This window comes from Populus euphratica, unplaced genomic scaffold (assembly GCF_000495115.2).
Source record: "Populus euphratica unplaced genomic scaffold, PopEup_1.0 scaffold315.1, whole genome shotgun sequence".
Lineage (NCBI taxonomy): Eukaryota > Viridiplantae > Streptophyta > Magnoliopsida > Malpighiales > Salicaceae > Populus > Populus euphratica.
Genome location: NW_011500203.1, coordinates 126326 through 147556, shown reverse-complemented (window position 1 = coordinate 147556; position 21231 = coordinate 126326). Strand labels below are relative to the sequence as shown.

Genomic DNA, 21231 nt, shown 5'->3' with positions numbered 1-21231 from the left:
ATAAAGGGAACATATCCGCTTGTATTTCTGTTATAAAAATATACAAAGTATCTTATCTCTTCAACTAAACATGTTTTCATGTGTTTTTATATTATTGATCTTTTTGTGAAATACAAAAGGTACATTAATCCTATCTTCACTTGCTCATCAACTAGCTAGATCAGGTAGATAATAGCTTGTTGAAGGAGGAGGAGTCATATATATGAGCTTTGAGGGAGGGCATCAACAATATCCATTCCCCGCCACCTTTCTACCCATATCTTTCTTGGATAGCTAGGTGACAGACAGACAGACAGACTATCCTTCCTCCTCAAACTCACCAGTCGTCCATCGACTTTATGGTTTTATCTCCTCCTTGGTACATACATCAGTACTGGACCACCCAATATGTATACTTTGTTTGGTCTACATAGGTTACATACATACATGCATGCATGCATATATATATATATATATATATATATATATATGAACTGGAAAACAATGAATCAGATAATATCGTAATATCGTACTCGCAAGTTTTGTCTCTTTTTACATCTTGCTCCTTTCAATCATTCAGTGGTACTCATTTACCATTCACAGTACAGTATATATGAAGGGAGAGTTCACTTTTACATGTTTTTAATTGTTTTTATTTACTGATAATTTACCATTCACAAATAAAGTATATATATTATACACGAGAAACGAGCACCCTTTGTTTCCTTCATTTGATTTGCCTAGCAATATTGCTTAATTTGTTTTTTTCATCAACAAAAGGATTCCCACCAAATCATCGATCAACGAAAAGCATTGCTTTTGTCGTTTAGAAGATAGATTCATTCTGCATAACAAGGACTAGACGACTATCTTTCTGGCATTTCTGTGATCCGTACGTGTTCGGTGCATAAATGCTAGCCAGCCAGCCAGTACAAAATCAACATGTGCATCGAAGAATACTGGTGCTGGTTCTGGATACCTCATCCGTGGTCCAGTGGTCAGCCGAGTACTGGCCACTCCAAGTTAAGTTCAATAGTCAAAGTGATTCTCCCTTAGCAGGCTTTTAGCTCCCTTTTCCTCTCCCTCCCTCCCTCTCATGTCACAAATGGACCCCTCCTCCTGTGTTCATATATAAGGATCCAAAACAGAGCACGAATGAACTGGAAGAGGAGGTTTCTATATATTTTATCTTAGCTGCAGGCTGCTTGCTTATTTGAAATTCATTTATACATTATACAATAAAAATTATGTATCAGCATGATATACATATATGAAGAGAATAATATGGAGGTTGTTGTCTCATGCCGGATCATCAACCTCCATGCATGTTATTCTCTTGATATATACACAACCACAACTACCACCCAGCTACAGTTTGTCTTATTTACTGGTTTTGGTTTGGCCTCCTCTAGGAATTATTAAAATCTTTATCCCTCAATCCCAATATTAAATTAACATAGCTAGCTACCTCTGCATTAATTAATTGTTGAAAAGCAATTTTATATATATATATATATATAACAAATCTAAATTTCAAAAACTCATGTTTTTATAAAATATATTCCATACTAATTCTAAAAGGCTCCCCTTTAAAAAAGCCCAACACTTATATACTCGATCTAAAAAAAAGCCCAACCTCTATATTTTAGATCAAACTTCTTTATATTTTTAGAAATATAAAAATATTTTATTAACTTATCATATCTTTATTTTTATTAATGTATAAGGAATAATATACAAAAAATATTATAATAATTTACTATATCTTTGTCACATTAATATTTGTATAATAAATATATATCACTTATTAATACACATGTCAGAAATGTTTTCCTTCACTTCACTAATGCTATCAAAAAAAATTATATTCTAGCTTATTTTCAATTAAAAAAAATAAACTTGTAAACTATATAATATCCCATAAATTCTTTAACTCATATGTTTATAATCTTTATTATTTATCAGATATTTATTATCAGAGTTTCTCTTTAAAATACGAATGATTTTTTAAAAAAATATAATTATTTAAACCTTTAAAAGTTCTTAAATCCACAAAATAAGATTTTTATACATACCATCCACTTTGATTTACCATATATCAACCACCAGCCAACTTGGTGAGGAACAATGCTAAATCTACATGCTTTTTTTTTTCTTTTTCTCTTATTTATTTATTTAATCCTAAAGTCTTTTTGTATAATTATTAAGGTAATCTTTAGACAAGTAAATTTCGAATTCACTATCCTAAATATTTTTTGTTATATTTAAATAAATTTTTATTTGACCACACAGTATAGCTCATAAATATAAACTAAACTAATATATTCTAAGGGAATGTAACCGTCATATATTTTGTATTTTGATACTGTCATTTTTTCTTACAAAAATTAACAAAGACAAATCAAAGAAGACAGGAGCAGTTAATATTCTTTGAAACAGTTGTGATGCAATAAATCCAATCTTTAATTTGTATATATTTGATATTATAATATAGGATGTTTTTGAAATGTATTTTTTGATTAAAATATATTAAGATAATTTTTTATTTTTAAAATCATTATATTAAAAATATTTGCAAAACGTTAATAAAAAAATAATTATTATTTTTATTTTTAAAATCATCATATAAAAAATATCTGAAAACATTAATAAAAAAATCAAACTAAACATTTTTTTCAAACGCATCTAAATAAAATTGCTAACACAGAAATAAAGAATGCCCACGTCCAAAAAGAAAGAGACTGAAAAAAGAGAAACCATGCACATACAACTTGAATTAATTAATCAAAAGAAATCATAATATCATGGAGATAATGAAAAGTAAAGTGGTGGGGGACGATCACCTTTTCCAAGGAAAGAAAATCCAAGCAAAGTTACCTGTAAAACCCAGGCAGCTTTGGCTGTATCTATGGAGCTATTTGCTACCTAAAATCCGTTGCTGCCGCCTTCTCTACGACCTGTATTTCTCCCTCTTCATGGATTTTCTTCTGTCTTCTGTCTCCTCCTCCTTGTTTTTCTTCTCCCTCCTTACCAACCCCTTTAAATCCCCCACTTCCACGTACTGTTCTTTGCTTGCAATCAAAGTTAGAGTAATCTTTCTATACAAATCAAGAGAGAAAGACGAGGGAGAGAGAATTGTTCTGTCAATTATTTGCTCATCTCCCAGTCTTTCTGACATATATATCATCTCTTCAACTGTAAGTGTCTTAGTTTACACCTCCTGGTTTTTTAGCAACGGCATTTTCTCTGCTTGCTAATTGCTCTTAATCAAGTAATCATGAATTAATCGACCAAATTTTCTTGAACACCATGTCTTCTAACTCTAGTCTTTCAAATTAAGGAGTTGCTTGAGAAAAGCATCATTTATTCATGTCACTAGTCAATTGAAGCATACATGATGGAGGTTAATTAAGATCACATGGTGTCTATGGCAATGCAGGGCATTTGTTAGATTGTGTATTTTCTTTGCAGGTTGAGAGCACTTACTAATAGCAAGAGCTGCTTGGTTTGAAAGAATGGCCTGCCTGGCTCCCTGAATGCCATCTAGGAAGCTTGTCAAAGAGTGTTGGCAACCTTTCTATTTGGCATGAGGGGAGTCGAGCAGGCCAATTAACAACAGCTTACAGCTACCCTGCATGTATTGAACTCATGAGGTACCAGCAAGTACATTCCTATATATATTATAATTTCCCCTGCGGTTGCTGTTGCTTCCTGCTGAAAGAGCCTAACCTCTCAGGAGATTGTTGTTGTGACTCCTGTGCGATTCATAAATAAGGTAAAATCAAACACCATTAATTTCTAATTAAGTTATTTAAAGAGCACTAATCTTCTTTTTTTGCCATTGTATGAGTATCAGAGAATATCAGCATCCTAGTTTCCTTTTGAGTCAGTGATATCTATCGGATATAATATTTAATGCCATTTTTGAACGGTACTGCACTCAATAATATTGATTGTTGATTGTTCTAGCTGATCATGATTAACGTACTCTAATTATTTTTTTATGGATGAATCTGTAAGGTGAAAAAAGAAGAAGCATGATTAAACAGATGACTTGATAGAGACCCTGGATTAATTGGAGAATTGATAGGTGCATTATTGTGATCACATACTAATTTATAAGCACCTCCATCAAGTTTGGCAGTGTGCGTGGCTATGAGAGATATGTGTCTGGGAAGAAGCCATGTATTGTTGTGGGCCCATAACCATTCAAATATCTACAACCATTGAAAAGGATTGATGTAAACAATCAATCTTTGAACACTTGTTCTTAACTGATGATTTGTAGCTCTCTTTAATACAAGGGTCTGTTTCTGTAATATGTATGTACGTAATCGATCTCTCCTTGTAATTCTTCGATAACCTTCTTCTAGTTTACCCATCAAAGCTCGATCGATGTATGACATGGCTTTTTAAAAGAGCAGTGCATTTTTTTCCTTAAAATATGGTAAGATTTTTCTGAATCTATGGTAACTTCTTGTCTGGGTCTAGGATATATAGTCCTGTCGGTGTTATACTTGTCCAGCTCGATCAGTTGCCAACACTTTGGTCTGTTTTAAAATTTGAATTGCGATTGTTTTTTAAATATTTTTTTATTAAAATTTGTGTTAATAATATTTTTTTATTTTTTAAAAATTATTTTTGATATCAATATATCAAAACAATTCAAAACATATTAAATTTTAACAAAAATTAAAAATTTAAATTTTTTACAAACATAGTTTATACCACGTTTCCAAACAATATCTTAAAACATAGACTAATTCCATAAAAAATTTAACAATACCCTTTTAAAACCCGACTTGATGCAGCGGCATGACTTGTGATCCGGGTAATTTTGGATCTAGATTATTAAATAATCATGTTGATCTAAAGTTTTATATTTTTAAATAAATTATTTTTTAATATATTTTTTTAAATAAATATTCTTTAAATTTGTATAAATTAAATTCATAATTATTTAATCAATAAAACTATAATATCGGTATCAAAAAAATAACAGATCACCCTAAAACCATTTTGGCTGTAACACCAGCATAAACATGAAAAATAGAAATATAAGTTAAACCTCACATTCCTGTGAAGGCCTTCTTCCCACCAGCAAAAGAACCAGCAGGGATCACTCAAGACATTCAATCTCGCGGTCTTGGATAGTGGCCTGCATAGCCCGATGATAAGATGATCACCTTCCTTCACACGGAAGCTGCACGGAGATATATGTGCTGGAATATTTGAATGCCTCTTGTCTCATCTTTGGTATTTCTTGACCTCGTGAAGAAATTCCGCCGGACAATGATGCAGGTCCTCACCATCTCGGCACCATGACAAGTTCCAGCTAAGATACGACCTAGTATAGAAACAGTGCCAGTGAAGGGGCATTTCTTATCAATATAATTAAGTTCCTTCAATGGCTTCTCGGGGAGTCTTGAAACCCAATCCGACACTCTTCAGAATCTGTTTCCTCCTTTACCAGGCCCCTTTCCTTTCCCAGACTTCTTTGAACAAAGAAACACTCTGGATTGTTTTAAAAATGCCATATCAGTCTGCTCAGCCATGACTGAAAGCCCTTTGTTTTCTCTGGAGAGCTTTGTTGACCAATAGTCACAGTTGAAATCTCATTTTCCTTAACATCCTCATTTTAATTATTCTGTTTATTCTCATTAATAAAACTTAAATATAAGATAGTGTGTTCTTATATAAATTTTAATTTTAAAAAAATTTTATTTAAAAAAATTATGATAAAAATTAATATAAAATTATTCTCGTAATCTCATTTAATAACTTAATTTTTTTAGTATATATTATACTTATTTGATATAATACTATAATCTTATTAATCAAGTTATTATAAATTTAAATTATAAAATTATTTTTAGAACCTCATCTAATATATATTAGGTTGAGTTTCAATACAAATAAAAAAAATTATATTAAAAAATTATTTTAACCTAATAATTTAAGATGTTAAGTGAAATTTTAAAAATAATTTTATATTATTTTTTAATATAAGTTGAATTAATTAAAAATTTGAGTTGATTTCTGACATGAAAAACAACTTAGTAAAACTATATTTTTCTTTTTTTAAATTTTTTTAATCCTGAATTGAGTTACGTGATTAGAAAAATAAAAGGGTAACAAATCAAGTCAGTAGTGTCTCCCACAATACCGTAGCCTAAAAGATACTAGCATTTATAAATCATTAAAATAATCTGCACCAATTAAGTATTGTCTATGCGCACCGGTTCTCGAGGGATCCTCCCTAGTTGCAAGCAAGAAGAGAATTCATGACCATTTGATTATTATATCTCAATTAATTACAGGTTCCACTTCTTAATTAGTCATCCAATTATGTATCAAATCTGCTCATCATCCATTCAATATATAGTCATTGGTTTAATTGGTGTGAACAACACAGGCACCACCACCACCTTCTTCTTTTAAAAAAATATATATATATATTTCGAGCAATACTTGGGATGGTGGATGTTCACACGCGCACAGAGCAGAGAGTCAACTATACATTTTCCAAGAAGCAATTCTATTCAATATGATAAAAGTCAACGGTCATCATCTCATGAAATTTCCACACATATGGTTACGAGGAACAACCCTCGGATTGCAAACTCCATTTTTCAAATTTACTTGACGGATCTGATTCCGTGCATGGCTTTAACCAATCAATATCAAATTCCAATCTCTCCACCACTCACCGAGTTAAGATTCCTAACTTGACAACCATCTAGATGGTGGTCAAGTGGTAAGAACTTGGGATCAAGGGGTTTACTCCCTCTGTGATCTCAGGTTCGAGTCCTTGGTTGCTCATATGATGACCACTGGAGGCTTAAATGGTCGTTAACTTCAGGGCTCGTGGGATTAGTCGTGGTGCGCGCAAGCTGGCCCGAACACCCACATTAATCTAAAAAAAAAAATTCCTAACTTGACCTTTGACTTTTAATTTAATAGCTTAGTTTATATTATAATTATCCCTATTAGTTATTTCTCACTCGTTAAAGCCTTTATTACTCTTGGAAATGAAACCATATAAATAAATAGATAATGTGTATCAAACATTCATTATAGCAATAAATAAATAAATAATAAATATTTTTCCAAATTTTTTGAACCTAAATACTTAAGGATCGGCATTTATTGCTTTTTATTTATTTGTTTAAAACTACTCTTATTGAAACTAACGATGAAAGGTTAAGACCCTTTATCACTGGACTCAGTCAAGCGTTAAGCCCATATATTTTTTGATGGATTAAAGATCTTTTCGACTGATAGATCAAAGATATTTTATCCTAGTTGGATTGTAAATCATAGATATTTTATCATGACGGGACTGTAAAAGATAATCGTGTTAGGTTCAATTTTTTCTCTCTAGTTACAAGGACTAATCTATCTAAAAAACTTTCTTTCTAAAAAGTATAATCAATCTCTCTCTGAATTAACGTTAATTTAATTATTAGAAAGTCTCAAAATCTTAACAAGATGGGATGAATAACTCTCTCTAGTGCGATAACATATTTACTCTAGAAGTAACGAATGTCTCCCTAATGCTATGACACATTTTACCTTGGAAAGGATTGACATGCCCTCCCTAGTACGATTGCACCCTTATCCAAGGATAAGATGGACACTGCATCAGCAATGAGGATGGATAGGCTTTCCCCGTTAAATCTTTCAAAGATGAGATAAATTTACTCTTTCTAGTGCAATATCACATTTACTTTGGAAGTAACGAACGTCTCCCTAGTTTATGACATAGTTTACCTTAGAAAGAATTGATATACATTTCCGAGGGCAATCACACCCTTCTTCAAGAATGGGATAGACATTACATTATTAATGAGGATGGATATGCTCTTTTTATTAAATCTTTCATAGATAAGATGAATTTACCTCCTTAGTCATTTTGTCAACTTCATATTCAATTTTGGTTGAATTTAACGTGACGTAGTTTTTATCCTCCTCCTTTGAGCTCAAATGAGACTTATTGTTTACTTGTGGGAAGAAGTCTTCTAATAAAAGGAGCAACTCCAAATTTGTTGCAGCCCTTTATGGAGATTGAGAACCCTGGTATTTCTGATGACTAGCCATCTCCCCTTTCAAATCTTGCGCAAAGTTTGGTTTCCCAATTAGTGTGACAACATTTGTAATGGGCTCAAACCCAATCATTCTACAAAATTTTTCAAAAACGGACACGAGTGTCTAGTTGTTAGGATGGGCTTGACAAGTTGACAAACCCATCATTTCTAGACATAGTCAAAGGCCGATCTCGAACACTCTTTGATGAATTGAAAATATTTTATCTTAATAAATCAAAGATATTTTATCATGAGTGGAATATAAAATCAAAGATATGTTATCTACGGTGAAGCTTTCACCATGAAAAATAAACCAAATTACTGGAATATAAAATTAATATTTTCATGTTTGTTTGGGAGTAGTTTAAAGTGTTTTTTTTAGAAATGCATTAAAATAAATTTTTTTATTTTTTAAAAATTATTTTTAATATTATTATATCATAACTATCTAAAAACATAAAGGAATAATTTTTAATAAAAAAATAAATTTAAAAAAAAATATATTTTCAGCCATGTTTTTAAATACACCCTTCATCCTCATCCCAGGCCCTGCCTTAGAGCGAACGGGATAAAACATGCATGGCTTCATCGCTATCATCGTTCTTTCTATCTGCTCTTGATTTTTCGAGGGCATGAGTTTAGTTATTAATATATAACAAGATGAGTCTCCGAATAGGTTGATGTAATAGCGATGAAGTCACCCTTACGACAGTTCCGGGAGCCAGGCTGTAACGCGACAACGACACGGCATTCTGTGCACTTTAAGTCTTTAACAAACAAATTATTCATCCATGCAAGAAATAAAAAAATAGAATTAGTTTGAGTAATCAGTGCTCTCTGGATAGTAATAATTATTATCAAATACATTCTTCAACGACACGATGAGCAATGCCTGGCATGAAGTCATTTGACTTTTTTTCTAATTTTTTTAATATGTTCATATTAATAATAAATTATTAATGATTGAAAATATATATATTATTTTAATATATATTTAAAGGTAGTTGCAATAAGTAGCAGGCATGATTGCTGCCTTTGATCCTCAAATAAAGCAAGCTACTCCATTAAGGAATATTCTTTTTTGTTTGAACGATGATCTCAATAAACATAAAGCTACCAGGAATAAGTCCTGCTATCCTTTAAATTAAAATTGAGAAAGATTAAATTGTTCATCAACTCGTGTTAGCATTTAGTAATCTTAATTACTGCTTTAATAATTATCAATTACATGGAATAATTGACGCAACATTGTGATATATATATATGTTCCACGCATTAAAAACACATGGAATATTAGGCGCAACATTGAGATATATATATATATATATATATATATATATATGTTCCACGCATTAAAAACACTCTAAACAAAAAAATTCAATAGATATTAACCCGAAAATAAATAAAAAAGATTTGTAATTTATTAAGACTCAAAAGTCATGTTGAGAGCTGGATATAGAAATCACGTGATCCTAAATTCATTCGTACATATCTTAAGTTAACTTATTAAGACCCGCACATGGCGCAATCACAGTGTGTGAAAATGTGACTACTGACTTTACTTTTGGATATATTTTTTGTAGACTAAAGTATTATTATTATTATTGTTTTTGTTTATTTGGAAGAATATTATATATATTCTCTTTCACGCGCTACTGTATTTTCTATGTGTATATATATATATATATATATATAAAAGAACCATCCATAGTACGGGCTGCATTATTTATCTAGCGACAGACTGTACAGCAAAAGACATGAGGGTTTTTGCTGATTGGCTCTGCTCATGACCATGAACCTCAGACGTGGTTTCTTTCAAGACTCCATGTAATTAAATTATTTAATAATATAATAATAAAATTAGATGCTTCAAAAATCAAGCATCAATAAAATATCACAACAATTATTTGAAATTATAATAATTTTATATAAAATAAACTAAAATAAATTATGATGATTAATTTCAAATTAATAAAATATTAAAGAATAAAATTAAAAAAAACACAAAAAAATTCAATCAAAACATGATAAAATTGAAAGTTATTTTTTTTTAAAGATTGAATTAAAAAAATATCTCCTTCACTATTCATATGAATAATAAAGTGGGTAGAAAAAATCCCAACTTTTTATTATAGTAGTTAATTTCTAATTAAACTGAAGACTTTATCTTATGAAATTAGATTCAAAATAAATCTAGTCAAAAAGAAAAAACAAAGTCTATTCATAAAAAAATGAAAAAAAAAGACAGAAAAAGCACCAAATAAAAAAAATAAATCTAAGGATCAATTTAAAAAGAAAAAAAAGCATTACAAAAATGAGTTGATTCGCTCTTTAATAATCCAAGTTTTTCAGATGCCTAAGGTAATATATAACATGGGTAATTAATATATACATATAGTCTATAAATAGATGATGTAATATCGGTGACCTTACACATGTCAAGGACAGGGCATGCAATATATTGACTTTAACAAACAACCTTCTCCGTGTAATAATGGTGGAGCTAAAATTCTTTAAATGAATAGGTAAATTATTAATAAATATTTAATATTATATATCATGTAGATATGTATTATATAGAAAAATTAATTTAAAATATATCAAACAAAATTAATTTAAAAATACTTTCAAAATGAAAAAAAAATTATGTTATAATTATTTTTTTTCAAGTTTTTATATTTTAAAACCATTTTATTATAATTTTATTACCAATTCCATTAAAGATTTTTTTCTTAATATATATAATCAAACTATCATTCATCTACTTTTAGTTTAAAATGACTTTGATGCTTTTGTTTTCTAAATCTTCAGGACTAGTTATGTTCTTGACAACAATTCTACATTGACATATAATAGAGAGTAGCTAAAATCATAACTTAAAATGATTGATATGATAAATTAATATTGTTATTGTTGGCTTATTGTTTTCTACATATGGGTTAAATATAAATATTAAATATTTTTTTTTTATTTTTCTATTATGTATCTAATTTTTTAAGTTGTTTTGTATTTCAATTTTAATCGCCAGTAAGTTTATTATCATCCATTTTTAATATAAAATTCATAGTAAGATACTTATTAATTCATCAAAACTCATTTCATTTCATATATATATATATATATATAATATTACCCATATACATATTAATCCAACTAACTCTTAAATTATCATAAATCCTAACATTTTCAATAACTAATTGTAAAGGAATATAATTAAAATTAAATAATGAAACAAATAGAAAAGATGAAGGAAACTTACGGAAATCATAAAGTATAAAAAGTTATTTGCTTAACTAATTAATAACTTAAGAATTAAAGAAAAATTTTGTACAAGAGAGAGAAACAAAAATGATAGCTTGAAAGAAAAAAGAAAGGCTCTTCAATAAAAGAAAAAAATGAAAAAGATTAATGAAATATCTTGTACATATATATTATATATTATATTATTTTGTAAATTAATAATAGTTAACTTGGATTAATCGGTAACCAGCAAAGAAAAAATTAAACTTATTAAAATATTATTAATATTCTAACATAAAAAAATTATAAAAAAAGATTAAGGGGCTGTTGCCCCCTCATAACCCGCTCCGCCATTGCACACAGGCGCACGCAAAAAAGAAGATGAAGAATAACAAGAAGAAGAGGATTACTTAGAGTGATCAGTGCTTTATTAATACTAATTACTATCATCAAATACATTCAATTTATACAACATTTGCTATATATTTTATATATATGTTTCATGCATTGAGAACGCGTCAACCACATGGGCATGCATGGTGTGAATTTATTGTCCAAGGTAAACCACGACTTTCCGTGACATTTCCATCTTCTTCTGAAGTCTAGCCCTATATATTCTTGCTCATAAAGTGTGAAAATGTCAAGAAATTCTTGAGCAAGCTTTGAATCTCTCTCTCTCTCTCTCTATATATATATATATATACATATATATATATACATATATAGACACGCTTGTTTCTTTTGGCTTTCCAAGGAGAGGAGGGGTACATTGGTCGATAAAGTCTTAACTCTTTGAAGCATATCAAAACTGATCATTGGCAATGAAGGTACGTACGCAATTAGTCACATCGATCTTTTGGCACTAGAATTTATATATACATATATGTATACATATAAAGTCACGTTGTATGTATTAAATTAATTTATGATCATGTCTTTTCTTCTCCTTTAATCCTTTCGAAAATCTTCCTGCTCGGTTTGTACAGCAAAAAGTAGTGTTCAAGGTACAGATGAATTGCGAGAGATGTAGGATTAAGACGCTCAAGGTTGTGTCGGATGCAGATGGTAAGTTTTCAAGCTTGACTACAAAAAGCAAACCTTTGCGTCTCCTTTGATCTGATGTGTGTATGTGAGAGAGAGAGAGAGAGATGTTGACTTTAATTAAAGGTTAAAAGTTGAATTTGGTGTAATACTGTGGCAGGTGTGTATTCTATGGGATTTGAAGGAGAGAGGAAGGAGAACGTGGTTGTGATCGGAGATGGACTTGATGCTGCTACTTTAGCCAGCAGGTTAAGGAAGAAAGTTGGGCACACTGAAATTATCAGTGTTGCCCCAGCGAGCTGAAAGACAGACAAGGCTTCTAGCTCCAACCCCAATTAGCTTTCATGAAAGAGTTAAAACTACTCTAAAGTCTATGTTGTAGAGGATCTGCATGTGGTGCAAAGAGATGTGATCGCAATAAAATTTGTTTTGTGTTAGTTCGGTCCCTAGCTACAACCCTATAGAACAGTCTTCTTTGGAGTTGACTGCAATTCAATAATAATAATAATAATAATAATAATAATAATAATAATAATAATCCATTTCCACCTTTAGTGTTAATTAATTATGTGTTTTTTCATAAAGTCTTAATATTTATCCCGGCTTTTTCAGTACATATACACTAATTATTAGTGGAATGCCGTTTTTGTCTTGGTTTCTCGTCCTTTCGTTTTAAATCCTTGATCATTATACACGTTTCATCATTTGCCAAAGGTAAAAAAGATAATATTTGAAAAAAAAAAATCAAAACGTGATCAACTTGCTATCATTAACCTTTTTTTAATTATTAATATGAATATCCAAATCAACATGTGCACACCTTATCATGATTAATTTTATTAATTACTAATTAGAGTTTTCATTTAATTCACATAATCTACAAAACTCCTTACCTTTTTCATTTAAAGCGAACCAGCCTTTTCAGTACATATACACTAATTAATTAACTCTAAATGGCTAAAATGTTTTTTTCTTAAAAAAAAAAAAAAACAAACCTTTGCATCGTGATGTAGGACTGTGAATTAAATGGTTGTTAATTTTGGTAAGATGGGCTTCATGCAAATTGTTTCATTGAGTCCTTGGCCATTAGATTTCAAGCAACTCCCACTTCAAAATCTCGGAAAAGGTGGGGAGTTTGCTCAACTAATTAAAAAATTGCACGTTTTCACAAAAGAAAATCTAGAATATATATATATATATATATATATATATAAATTTGGCATCTAACCTTATAGCTAGGTAGGATTTGAATCCACTACTCAATCCCTCAAAATGTGGATGCTTCACGCTACCTCAACTCCTTCTTTAAGAATTCATCACCATGTTATCAATCCCACTTTAATTCTAATCAAGTTGATCCCGCTATATGAATTTCTGGAAATGAATAAGAAGCAAAATCCTTGGCCTTAACAAATTGTTTGATCACTAGCTATGAGTTAGGCCACCTCCACCCATCTTATAATGAATGATTCACGAGCTATAGAGCTCTTAAAAATGGAAAATATAGATGGTGTTATGTGGTATTGATTTAGTGCCTTCTAGCTTTTGCTTTTTAACTCATTTTTATTTTAAAAAAATATTAATTAATGTTTTTCAACGTGTTTTGAAGTGCTGATACTAAAATAAATAATTTTTTAAAATTATTATAATGTATTTTTAATTGAGAGACACTTAATTAGTGATCGTAATAAAGAATATTGTGGCCTGTAATATTATAGTAGATTTATATATATATATATATATAACAAGGATTAAAAGCAATTTGAAGAAAGAATTTTGATGCTAAATTTAATCGTGTAACCTTCAATAGATATTTACTTGCTTATAAAAAAATAATTTTAAATCTAGGATTGCTAACTTGTTTCCCTTAAAAAAAAAAAAGAAATTTGAAGATATATCAGCATGGTAGCCTGGTAACTTCCGAGAACTCAATCCATACGCTACGTTAGAAATGATGTGATGGTGACCTCTGTTCTGTTCAAGCTGTGTCCTTCCCTTACTCGGTAAGGACACGGCATTCTGCACCGCTTTAGCAGCACGAGCTTGCTTTCTCCCCCAAGAAAGCCTTTTCTTTTCTTTTCTTCTTGTTGAACAGTAGTGATGTCCATATATAAACATACTACCACTACTTGGCAGTTAAATATTTGAGCAAAATTAATCATCTAGGTGGTGGTCAAGTGGTAAAAACTTGAGATTAAGGGGTTTGCTCCCTCTGTGGTCTCAGATTCGAATCCTTAGTTGCTCATATAATGACCACTGGAGGCTTACATGATCGTTAACTTTAGAGCCCGTGGGATTAGTCGTGGTACACGCAAGCTGGCCCGGACACCCACGTTAATCTAAAAAAATATTTGAGCAAAATTGGGAAGTCCAGAACCTGCATCTACTCATGTATAAGATTGGTTTGGATTAATAATTAGTTCCATAAAATTAATAATTATCAAGAACACATAAAATAATTAATTAATTTGATATATTTTCCATGCATTAATTAAGATCGAGCACTCCAAGCACAGGGACTTCATGGTGTGATTAACGTTTAACCTGGTAAACCAAGCAAGTTCGACGACTTTCCACCCTTGTTTACTTGTCATTAATTCTAAACGTGCTCAAAGGGCCATAATATATACAGCCACTCAAGATATTAAACACCTCTCCCTCACTTGCACACACACACACACACAGAGATAATTCCACATCTTGGAAATTCTTAGTATTCCTACCACAATAATATTTAAGCTAGCTAGAGTTCATTGGAGATCTCTCTCCCTCTCTCTATATATTTCTTCTTAAATTTTTTAATCAAAACTGATCAAACACAATGAAGGTATTACTTACTACTTTGGCAGCTCGATTTTTAATTACAATCACATTACGTACTACAGAACTAATTAGTTTACGATGTCTTTCTTCTTCTTCTTCTTCTATTTTGTTTTCTGATTTTTTCTTGTTGGGCACTTGTGCAGCAAAAAATAGTGCTCGGGGTACAGATGAATTGCCAGAAATGCAGGAGGAAGGCACTCCAGGTTGTGGCAGAAACGGATGGTAAGCGTTGAAGCTTACAAATTAAAAGGCTATTTTTCTTTCTTCTTTTTTTCCCCTTTTGCTTTCTCTGGGGTACATGCATGCATGTGTATTTATCTAATATAGCTTGAGATCCTTTAATTATTAGAGATTAAGATGCTTGATGTCAAATATTAATTACTGTGGAATGCAGGTGTAAGTTTTTTGGGATTAGAAGGAGAGAATAAAGAAAGAGTAGTGGTGATTGGAGATGGAGTTGATGCTGCCAAGCTAGTCGGCAGGTTAAAGAAGAAAGTTGGATATACTGCCATTATCAGTGTTGCACCGGCGGATTCCTAGACGAGGCCCCATTCCAATACTCTTATTTATTATTCCTTTGTGGCTCAGCTTTCTTGAGAGTAGATTGTCAAATCTCTGTTTCATTGGATCTTGCATGGTGATAAGAGAACTTTGATCGAAATTATAAGATTTTCTTTTAACATTTTAAGGGATTGTTTGATAGTTTTGTATTGGTTTTTATTTTTATTTTTTAAAAATTATATTTAAATAATTCTTTTTAATATAAAAATAATCTGAAAATATAAAAAATAATTTTTTTCCAAAAAATCATTTGATGGATTTTTGGAACTAGAATGGTTAGTTTTGGATCTATAATTGTATGGAGCCTAATTTTTGATATTTTACATATTATAAAACCAATTTATTTATTGTTTTTTTTAATCTAAATGGGTTAGATAAATTGGGTTAGGCTAATTTGTTTTTTTAGTTATTATAAATATTCACGAGTTAGACTTGTATCACTAATTTTTACGGATTTGTATTTCAAGATAACTGTACAACATGGACCGTAGTTTTAATGGTTTCAGGACACTCTTAACATGAGATCTAATTTTTTTTATTTTGCACTATCATTAAATTCTAGTTACCTCCTTTCTCTCTCTTTTTTTTTTTTAACAAAGAGACATTTTTTTTAATGTTAAATAAATCTAATAAGAAGTTAGTGATAAAAATCTTGGAAACAAAATATTTTTAAATAAAATAAAAATAAATACCCAATTTAAAAACTAACAAATATAAAAACAAAATAAATATAGGGTATTTAGGTTCAAGTGGGTTGACGATGTTTCAAAAATTTGGACTTGTCACCTCAGTCGTGATATTAATTTTTTAGATTTTTAAATTTATTATCATTTATAATATTTATATTATTTAATTTTGATGAGTTGAGTAATATAATACCTATATTATTTATGAGTCGGTTTTTTTAACACATCTAAGCATTTCTTTCCACCATATATTAATTAATTAGTTAATTTGATGCCTACATCAATAAACAATTAGTTTTCTTTTGAGTAAATTTGTCAATATGAAAAACTTAAATAGCATAACTTTCGTTGAGCACAAAGAGAAATTATATAGGAAAATAATATTTGTAAAATTGTGATAACGGAGTTAGACGGAGAAGTCTTAATCACTCGAGTTTTAACTGTAACTGTAAAGTCTTCAAAAATTCTAATTCTTTCTTTTACAGTGCACTACGCGTTCAATCTTTCAAGAAGAGCTCTCCTAACAAAAATTGTTAGCTTTAAGGAATATTGGCGGCCCCCCACAATTAATTATAATTAATGGCTCACAAGCTAGAGACATGCCCAATAAGCAAGTAATGTAAGTTCATCAATGACACTTCAAGCTCCATCAATGGTAATCGTGAATTCTAACTAATATGGTAACAGTGACTTCGTCGTCTTGGCAAATTACGGTATTGCTGAGATCGTCAATACATGGAAATGGTATGGAAGACCTCAATGGACTGCGATACCCTTCAGTAAAGATGACAAGTTTGCACATGGTCGTGAATTAGAATCTCTCTAGAGAAACAACACATCGGCACTGACCCCCCACCCCTCTTTTTTTGACATGGACACCTCGTCCGCCTGGAACTAGCCATGTGCTAATGCTCTCCTTCTTCAGTCTATATATAGTCGAGTGAGAGTGAGCCCTTGGTGCTCTTTTATGCTGTTTTCATTAACTTGTTTTTCACGTTTGACATACTCTGTTTGCATTTCTTTTCTTCTTCTACCTGGAGATCACACGAATCATCATCATCCAGGACTGATCCAACACAATGAAGGTATCCATGTCTAGTTCCTTTTACATACAGAGACCATGAGTTCCATTCTTGCATTGTTAATTTTTTTCATGGTTAATTAATTGGCAGCAAGTGATCGTGTTCAAGGTCCAGATGGCCTGTGGGAAAAGCAGGGTCAAGGCTCGCACGGTGGTGGCAAAAGCTTGTGGTATTTATTGAGGAATTTTCATAATAGATTTTTCTTTTCCCTACTGTTTCTGGTAAAGAATTAATGACACAAATTTTCCTCTCAACATTTTCTGGAATGGTAATTATAGTGTTTATTAAACAAATTAAGACTCCCTTTTGTACTTTTTGGATCTTGCATCTCGAGGTTTCAAGTTTTTCTTCTTCTCTTCTTTGTTTTTCAAAGAAAGCATATAGGGAGGGTTCATGCCTTGATTATGGGATTTGGGGCCAGGCATGTATGAGTTGTAGGCTTGGCTGATCAATGTTTTCCTCTTTGATTCGCAGGAGTGAACTCTCTGGCATTACAAGGAGACGACAGAATTGTGGTCTCTGGAGATGGAATTGATGCAGCCCATTTGACTTACTGCTTGAGGAAAAAAGTTGGGCATACTGATATTATCAGCATTATGCTCGTGCAGCAGTAGAAACATGTCACTGCTACCTACAAATGGCCATGTATATATCATGACCACATCATTCATTATAGTATATATTTAGCCTTGATTAACCTCTAAGTCTATTCTCTGGGGAAGCTTTAAGATGATACAGAAAATCAGAAACAGTAATTAATTTCCTGCAGCTAGTATTTCCTTTTGTTTTCAACTATGTAGTACTCTGCTTCTAATCAATGAAAAGAGTAGCTTTGTTGGCAAAATCACTTCCAATCTCCTTAGAGAGTGCATGGGATCACAAATATTCACATTGTGATCAATGGTCAAGTTAATCAATCTGTTACTTGATGAAGTTATCTGTTTGGTGTTTTACAAACCATAATCTTGATTAGTTAAGGATTAATTAATTAATCTTGGATTTTTAGTCAATCTCAAAATTAACCTCCAAAAACTGCCTCACTTGATGGACTATCTTCCAAACCCTCTGGAGGAAAATCCTTTGTACATTTGTCAATCTGAAGTGGTTCTACGCCACATCATCTTAGACTTGTCTGCTGACAGTGAAGCCTTGAGTTCCCACTCACCCCAAGCGGCAGGCAACAGGACTGGTCAACGCAGGCAAATCTTTTTTTAAGCCAAAAGATATCAGAGCTGGCTGCTATTGTTACATGTGGGGGACTGTGTCCTGGCATGAATACAGTGATCAGGGAACTTGTTGTTGGGCTCTGGGAGTTGCATGGTGTGCGTCGGATATATGGGATCACAGCTGGTTATAGAGGGTTTTACTCTAGGGACTCTAATCCAAAGCTTGCGCACAACCTCTAGAGGCGGTTTTGATCCTAATAAAAGTGTTGATGCCATTGAACATCAAGGTTTTGGTCAGGTTACTTCTCTCAAATTCGGCAACATTTTGTGATTTTCTTCGCTAAAAGTTTAAATTTTTCAATGTGATCATAATGAAGTTGACTGCTTTTTCGTATGTTTGGTAGCTTCCAAAATAGTATTACTTGATTCGGTGGGGAATCTTCTGAACTAGAAATTGGTGAATATATGCTACATCACATGCTTTCTTCCCACAAAATAATTCATGATCGAGTCTATGATATTATTTTTTCTTATCTTAACAATCATCTATCATGATTGAGTCCATGATAGATTACTGAATTTAGTATAGTAGTTAGGCATCGTTTTCAGAGCCCTTTGAGTTTCATGTTAGCTGGCATGAATCACTTTGGCTTTGCCTGTTATGATAGCAAAGTCATTAGCTTTTTGTGGTTTCTAGTAAAAACAACGAGAATTTTACTTGAGTGAACTTGTGAGAGAACGATTGTTTGAAAAAGTCTTCAATTGAAGTTATGGGAACCATTCCATTCTCCAAGCTGTGCCTTTTTGGTTGATATTATTATTAGCTGGAAATAGTTGCTTAGCCAACAATATCTGTATACATCAATATCCATTTGAGAGTTGGAGAGCCGCAAAGAATGATCCTTGCTCCAAAAGTCCATAAATTTGTGTTGGTCTATGCAAAACCTGGAGAAAGTTTCATCGAGTGTCCCTGGAATTGAAAATGGTCATGGGTTTTGAATGACACTTGAAACCCAAGTTTTGATAAGAAAGTCTTGAAATTTCACCGATTGAAACTCTAAAAATCTCATCCCTTAATTGGTTTATGTCAATTGGCATAGTCATTTTAACAAATCAATTCAACATTGTTTTAAATTAACCGACTTAAATCATAAATTAACGAATTGTCTTCATTGTTGTCCTGAGAGATGATCCTGTTCTCTGCTCTGCCTGATATACTTGATTAGTAATTGGCATATGTCTTATTAGTTCTTGTTTTTGTGCTTGAATAATGATGCTAGACGGGGTCTTCCCTTTCTTCAGTATTTTTCTTAAGGATAGGTGTATATAATTGGTGGAGATGGAACTGTGCGTGGAGCTGTGAAGATATCTGATGAAATTGATCGCCGCAAACTAAATATTGCAGTCACTGGAATTCCCAAAACAGTTGACAATGATAGGCATCATTGACAGATCATTTGGAATGCAGGGAGCAGTAGAAATGGCCCGGTAAGCAAGCCATGCAGCTCATATTGAGGCCGAGAGTGTAGTTAATGGTAGTGGCCTGGTGAAACTAATGGGTCGAAGCACAGGTCACATAGCCCTCCATGCCACATTGAGCAGCCGCGATGTGGATTGCTGTCTAATTCCTGAAACCAAATTTTACTTGGAAGGAAGAGGAGGCCTTGTTTGAATTTCTTGAGAAGCAACTGAAAGAGAGTGAGCATACTGATGTCAGGATTTATCGAATTTTATCACAGTTGGTCTATCATATGAGCAGACACGAATATTTCACTTATGTTCCCTGGAAAAACGAACCTGAAGTGCTGAAATGATTATAGATATTCCCTCCCTGCAGTATCTGGCTTTGTCATGGGATGGTTGGCGTAGCAGTAGCTTCCCTTTTTGCTTGTTTGGGCATGGCCACTCCGTTGAATCAGTTGAGACTTTGCTAACCAAGTTGAGATAATGGTTTTGGCTTTTGCCTGCTTAAGTTGTGGCAATGATTTTTCACTAATTATTGAATTAATTCATTTATGATATCCAATCATGCTCTCTTTAATCATTGAATGTGCGGTTTTTGGGCCATACATGTGAATCTGCTTTTACTAATCCTTACAAAATCGCAAGTCATGTCTGCAATGAGGAATGATCATCATGTGGAGTGACTGGGAGCTTACATGGAACTTGAAACAAGCTTTTATATTATTCTATATGAAATTGCCCAATTGAAACCTCATTCCAATAAGAATTGGAAAAGAAAGAAATGGGAAGGATCCTAGAGAGAAAAAGAAAAGGTCTCTTCTTTGATTGCGCTGCATGAGGAGATTGGGGGGGGTGGATAGTCTTGCTTTGACGCTCTTTTATAAAGAAAGACGGAAATTCTTCAACTGGTGCCACAGATTGTGACAGCATACGAATCAAGAATCTCCTCTACGTGGCCTGCATCCTCGTGAAAAGAATGCTTCTACTTTTCTATGTTTTCAAAAGCTTAAAACTCTAGTGAGTGAAAGGATAAAGGTCCACTTATCAATCTCCCCAAGGAGTAGAATCTTATAGCAACCAGTTAGCATTCCTGGTGTTGGTT

At 32.0% G+C, this 21231-nt stretch overlaps 1 protein-coding gene, 1 long non-coding RNA gene and 1 pseudogene across 2 annotated transcripts; 2 read left to right on the top strand and 1 right to left on the bottom strand.

Annotated features, from left to right (window-relative positions):
• Positions 1-2774: 2774 nt before the first annotated feature.
• LOC105111950 (uncharacterized) lies at positions 2775-4300 on the top strand. The gene is made up of 2 exons (XR_839681.1): positions 2775-3176; positions 3451-4300. It is a non-coding gene; the product is annotated as an uncharacterized LOC105111950 (long non-coding RNA).
• A 715-nt stretch (positions 4301-5015) lies between these two features.
• Positions 5016-5534, bottom strand: LOC105111949 (40S ribosomal protein S11-like; annotated as a pseudogene).
• A 9605-nt stretch (positions 5535-15139) lies between these two features.
• Positions 15140-15851, top strand: LOC105111948 (uncharacterized). The gene is made up of 3 exons (XM_011007466.1): positions 15140-15174; positions 15314-15392; positions 15565-15851. The coding sequence occupies exons 1-3, from the start codon at positions 15169-15171 to the stop codon at positions 15708-15710; spliced, it is 231 nt and encodes a 76-aa protein (XP_011005768.1). The 5' UTR covers positions 15140-15168; the 3' UTR covers positions 15711-15851.
• Positions 15852-21231: the final 5380 nt, after the last annotated feature.

What these genes read in the sequence shown, in the direction of transcription:
- LOC105111948 (XM_011007466.1), top strand. An exon ending in GGTTGTGGCAGAAACGGATG is followed by an intron (nt 15,393 to 15,564) that starts GTAAGCGTTGAA and finishes TGTGGAATGCAG; the next exon opens with GTGTAAGTTTTTTGGGATTA.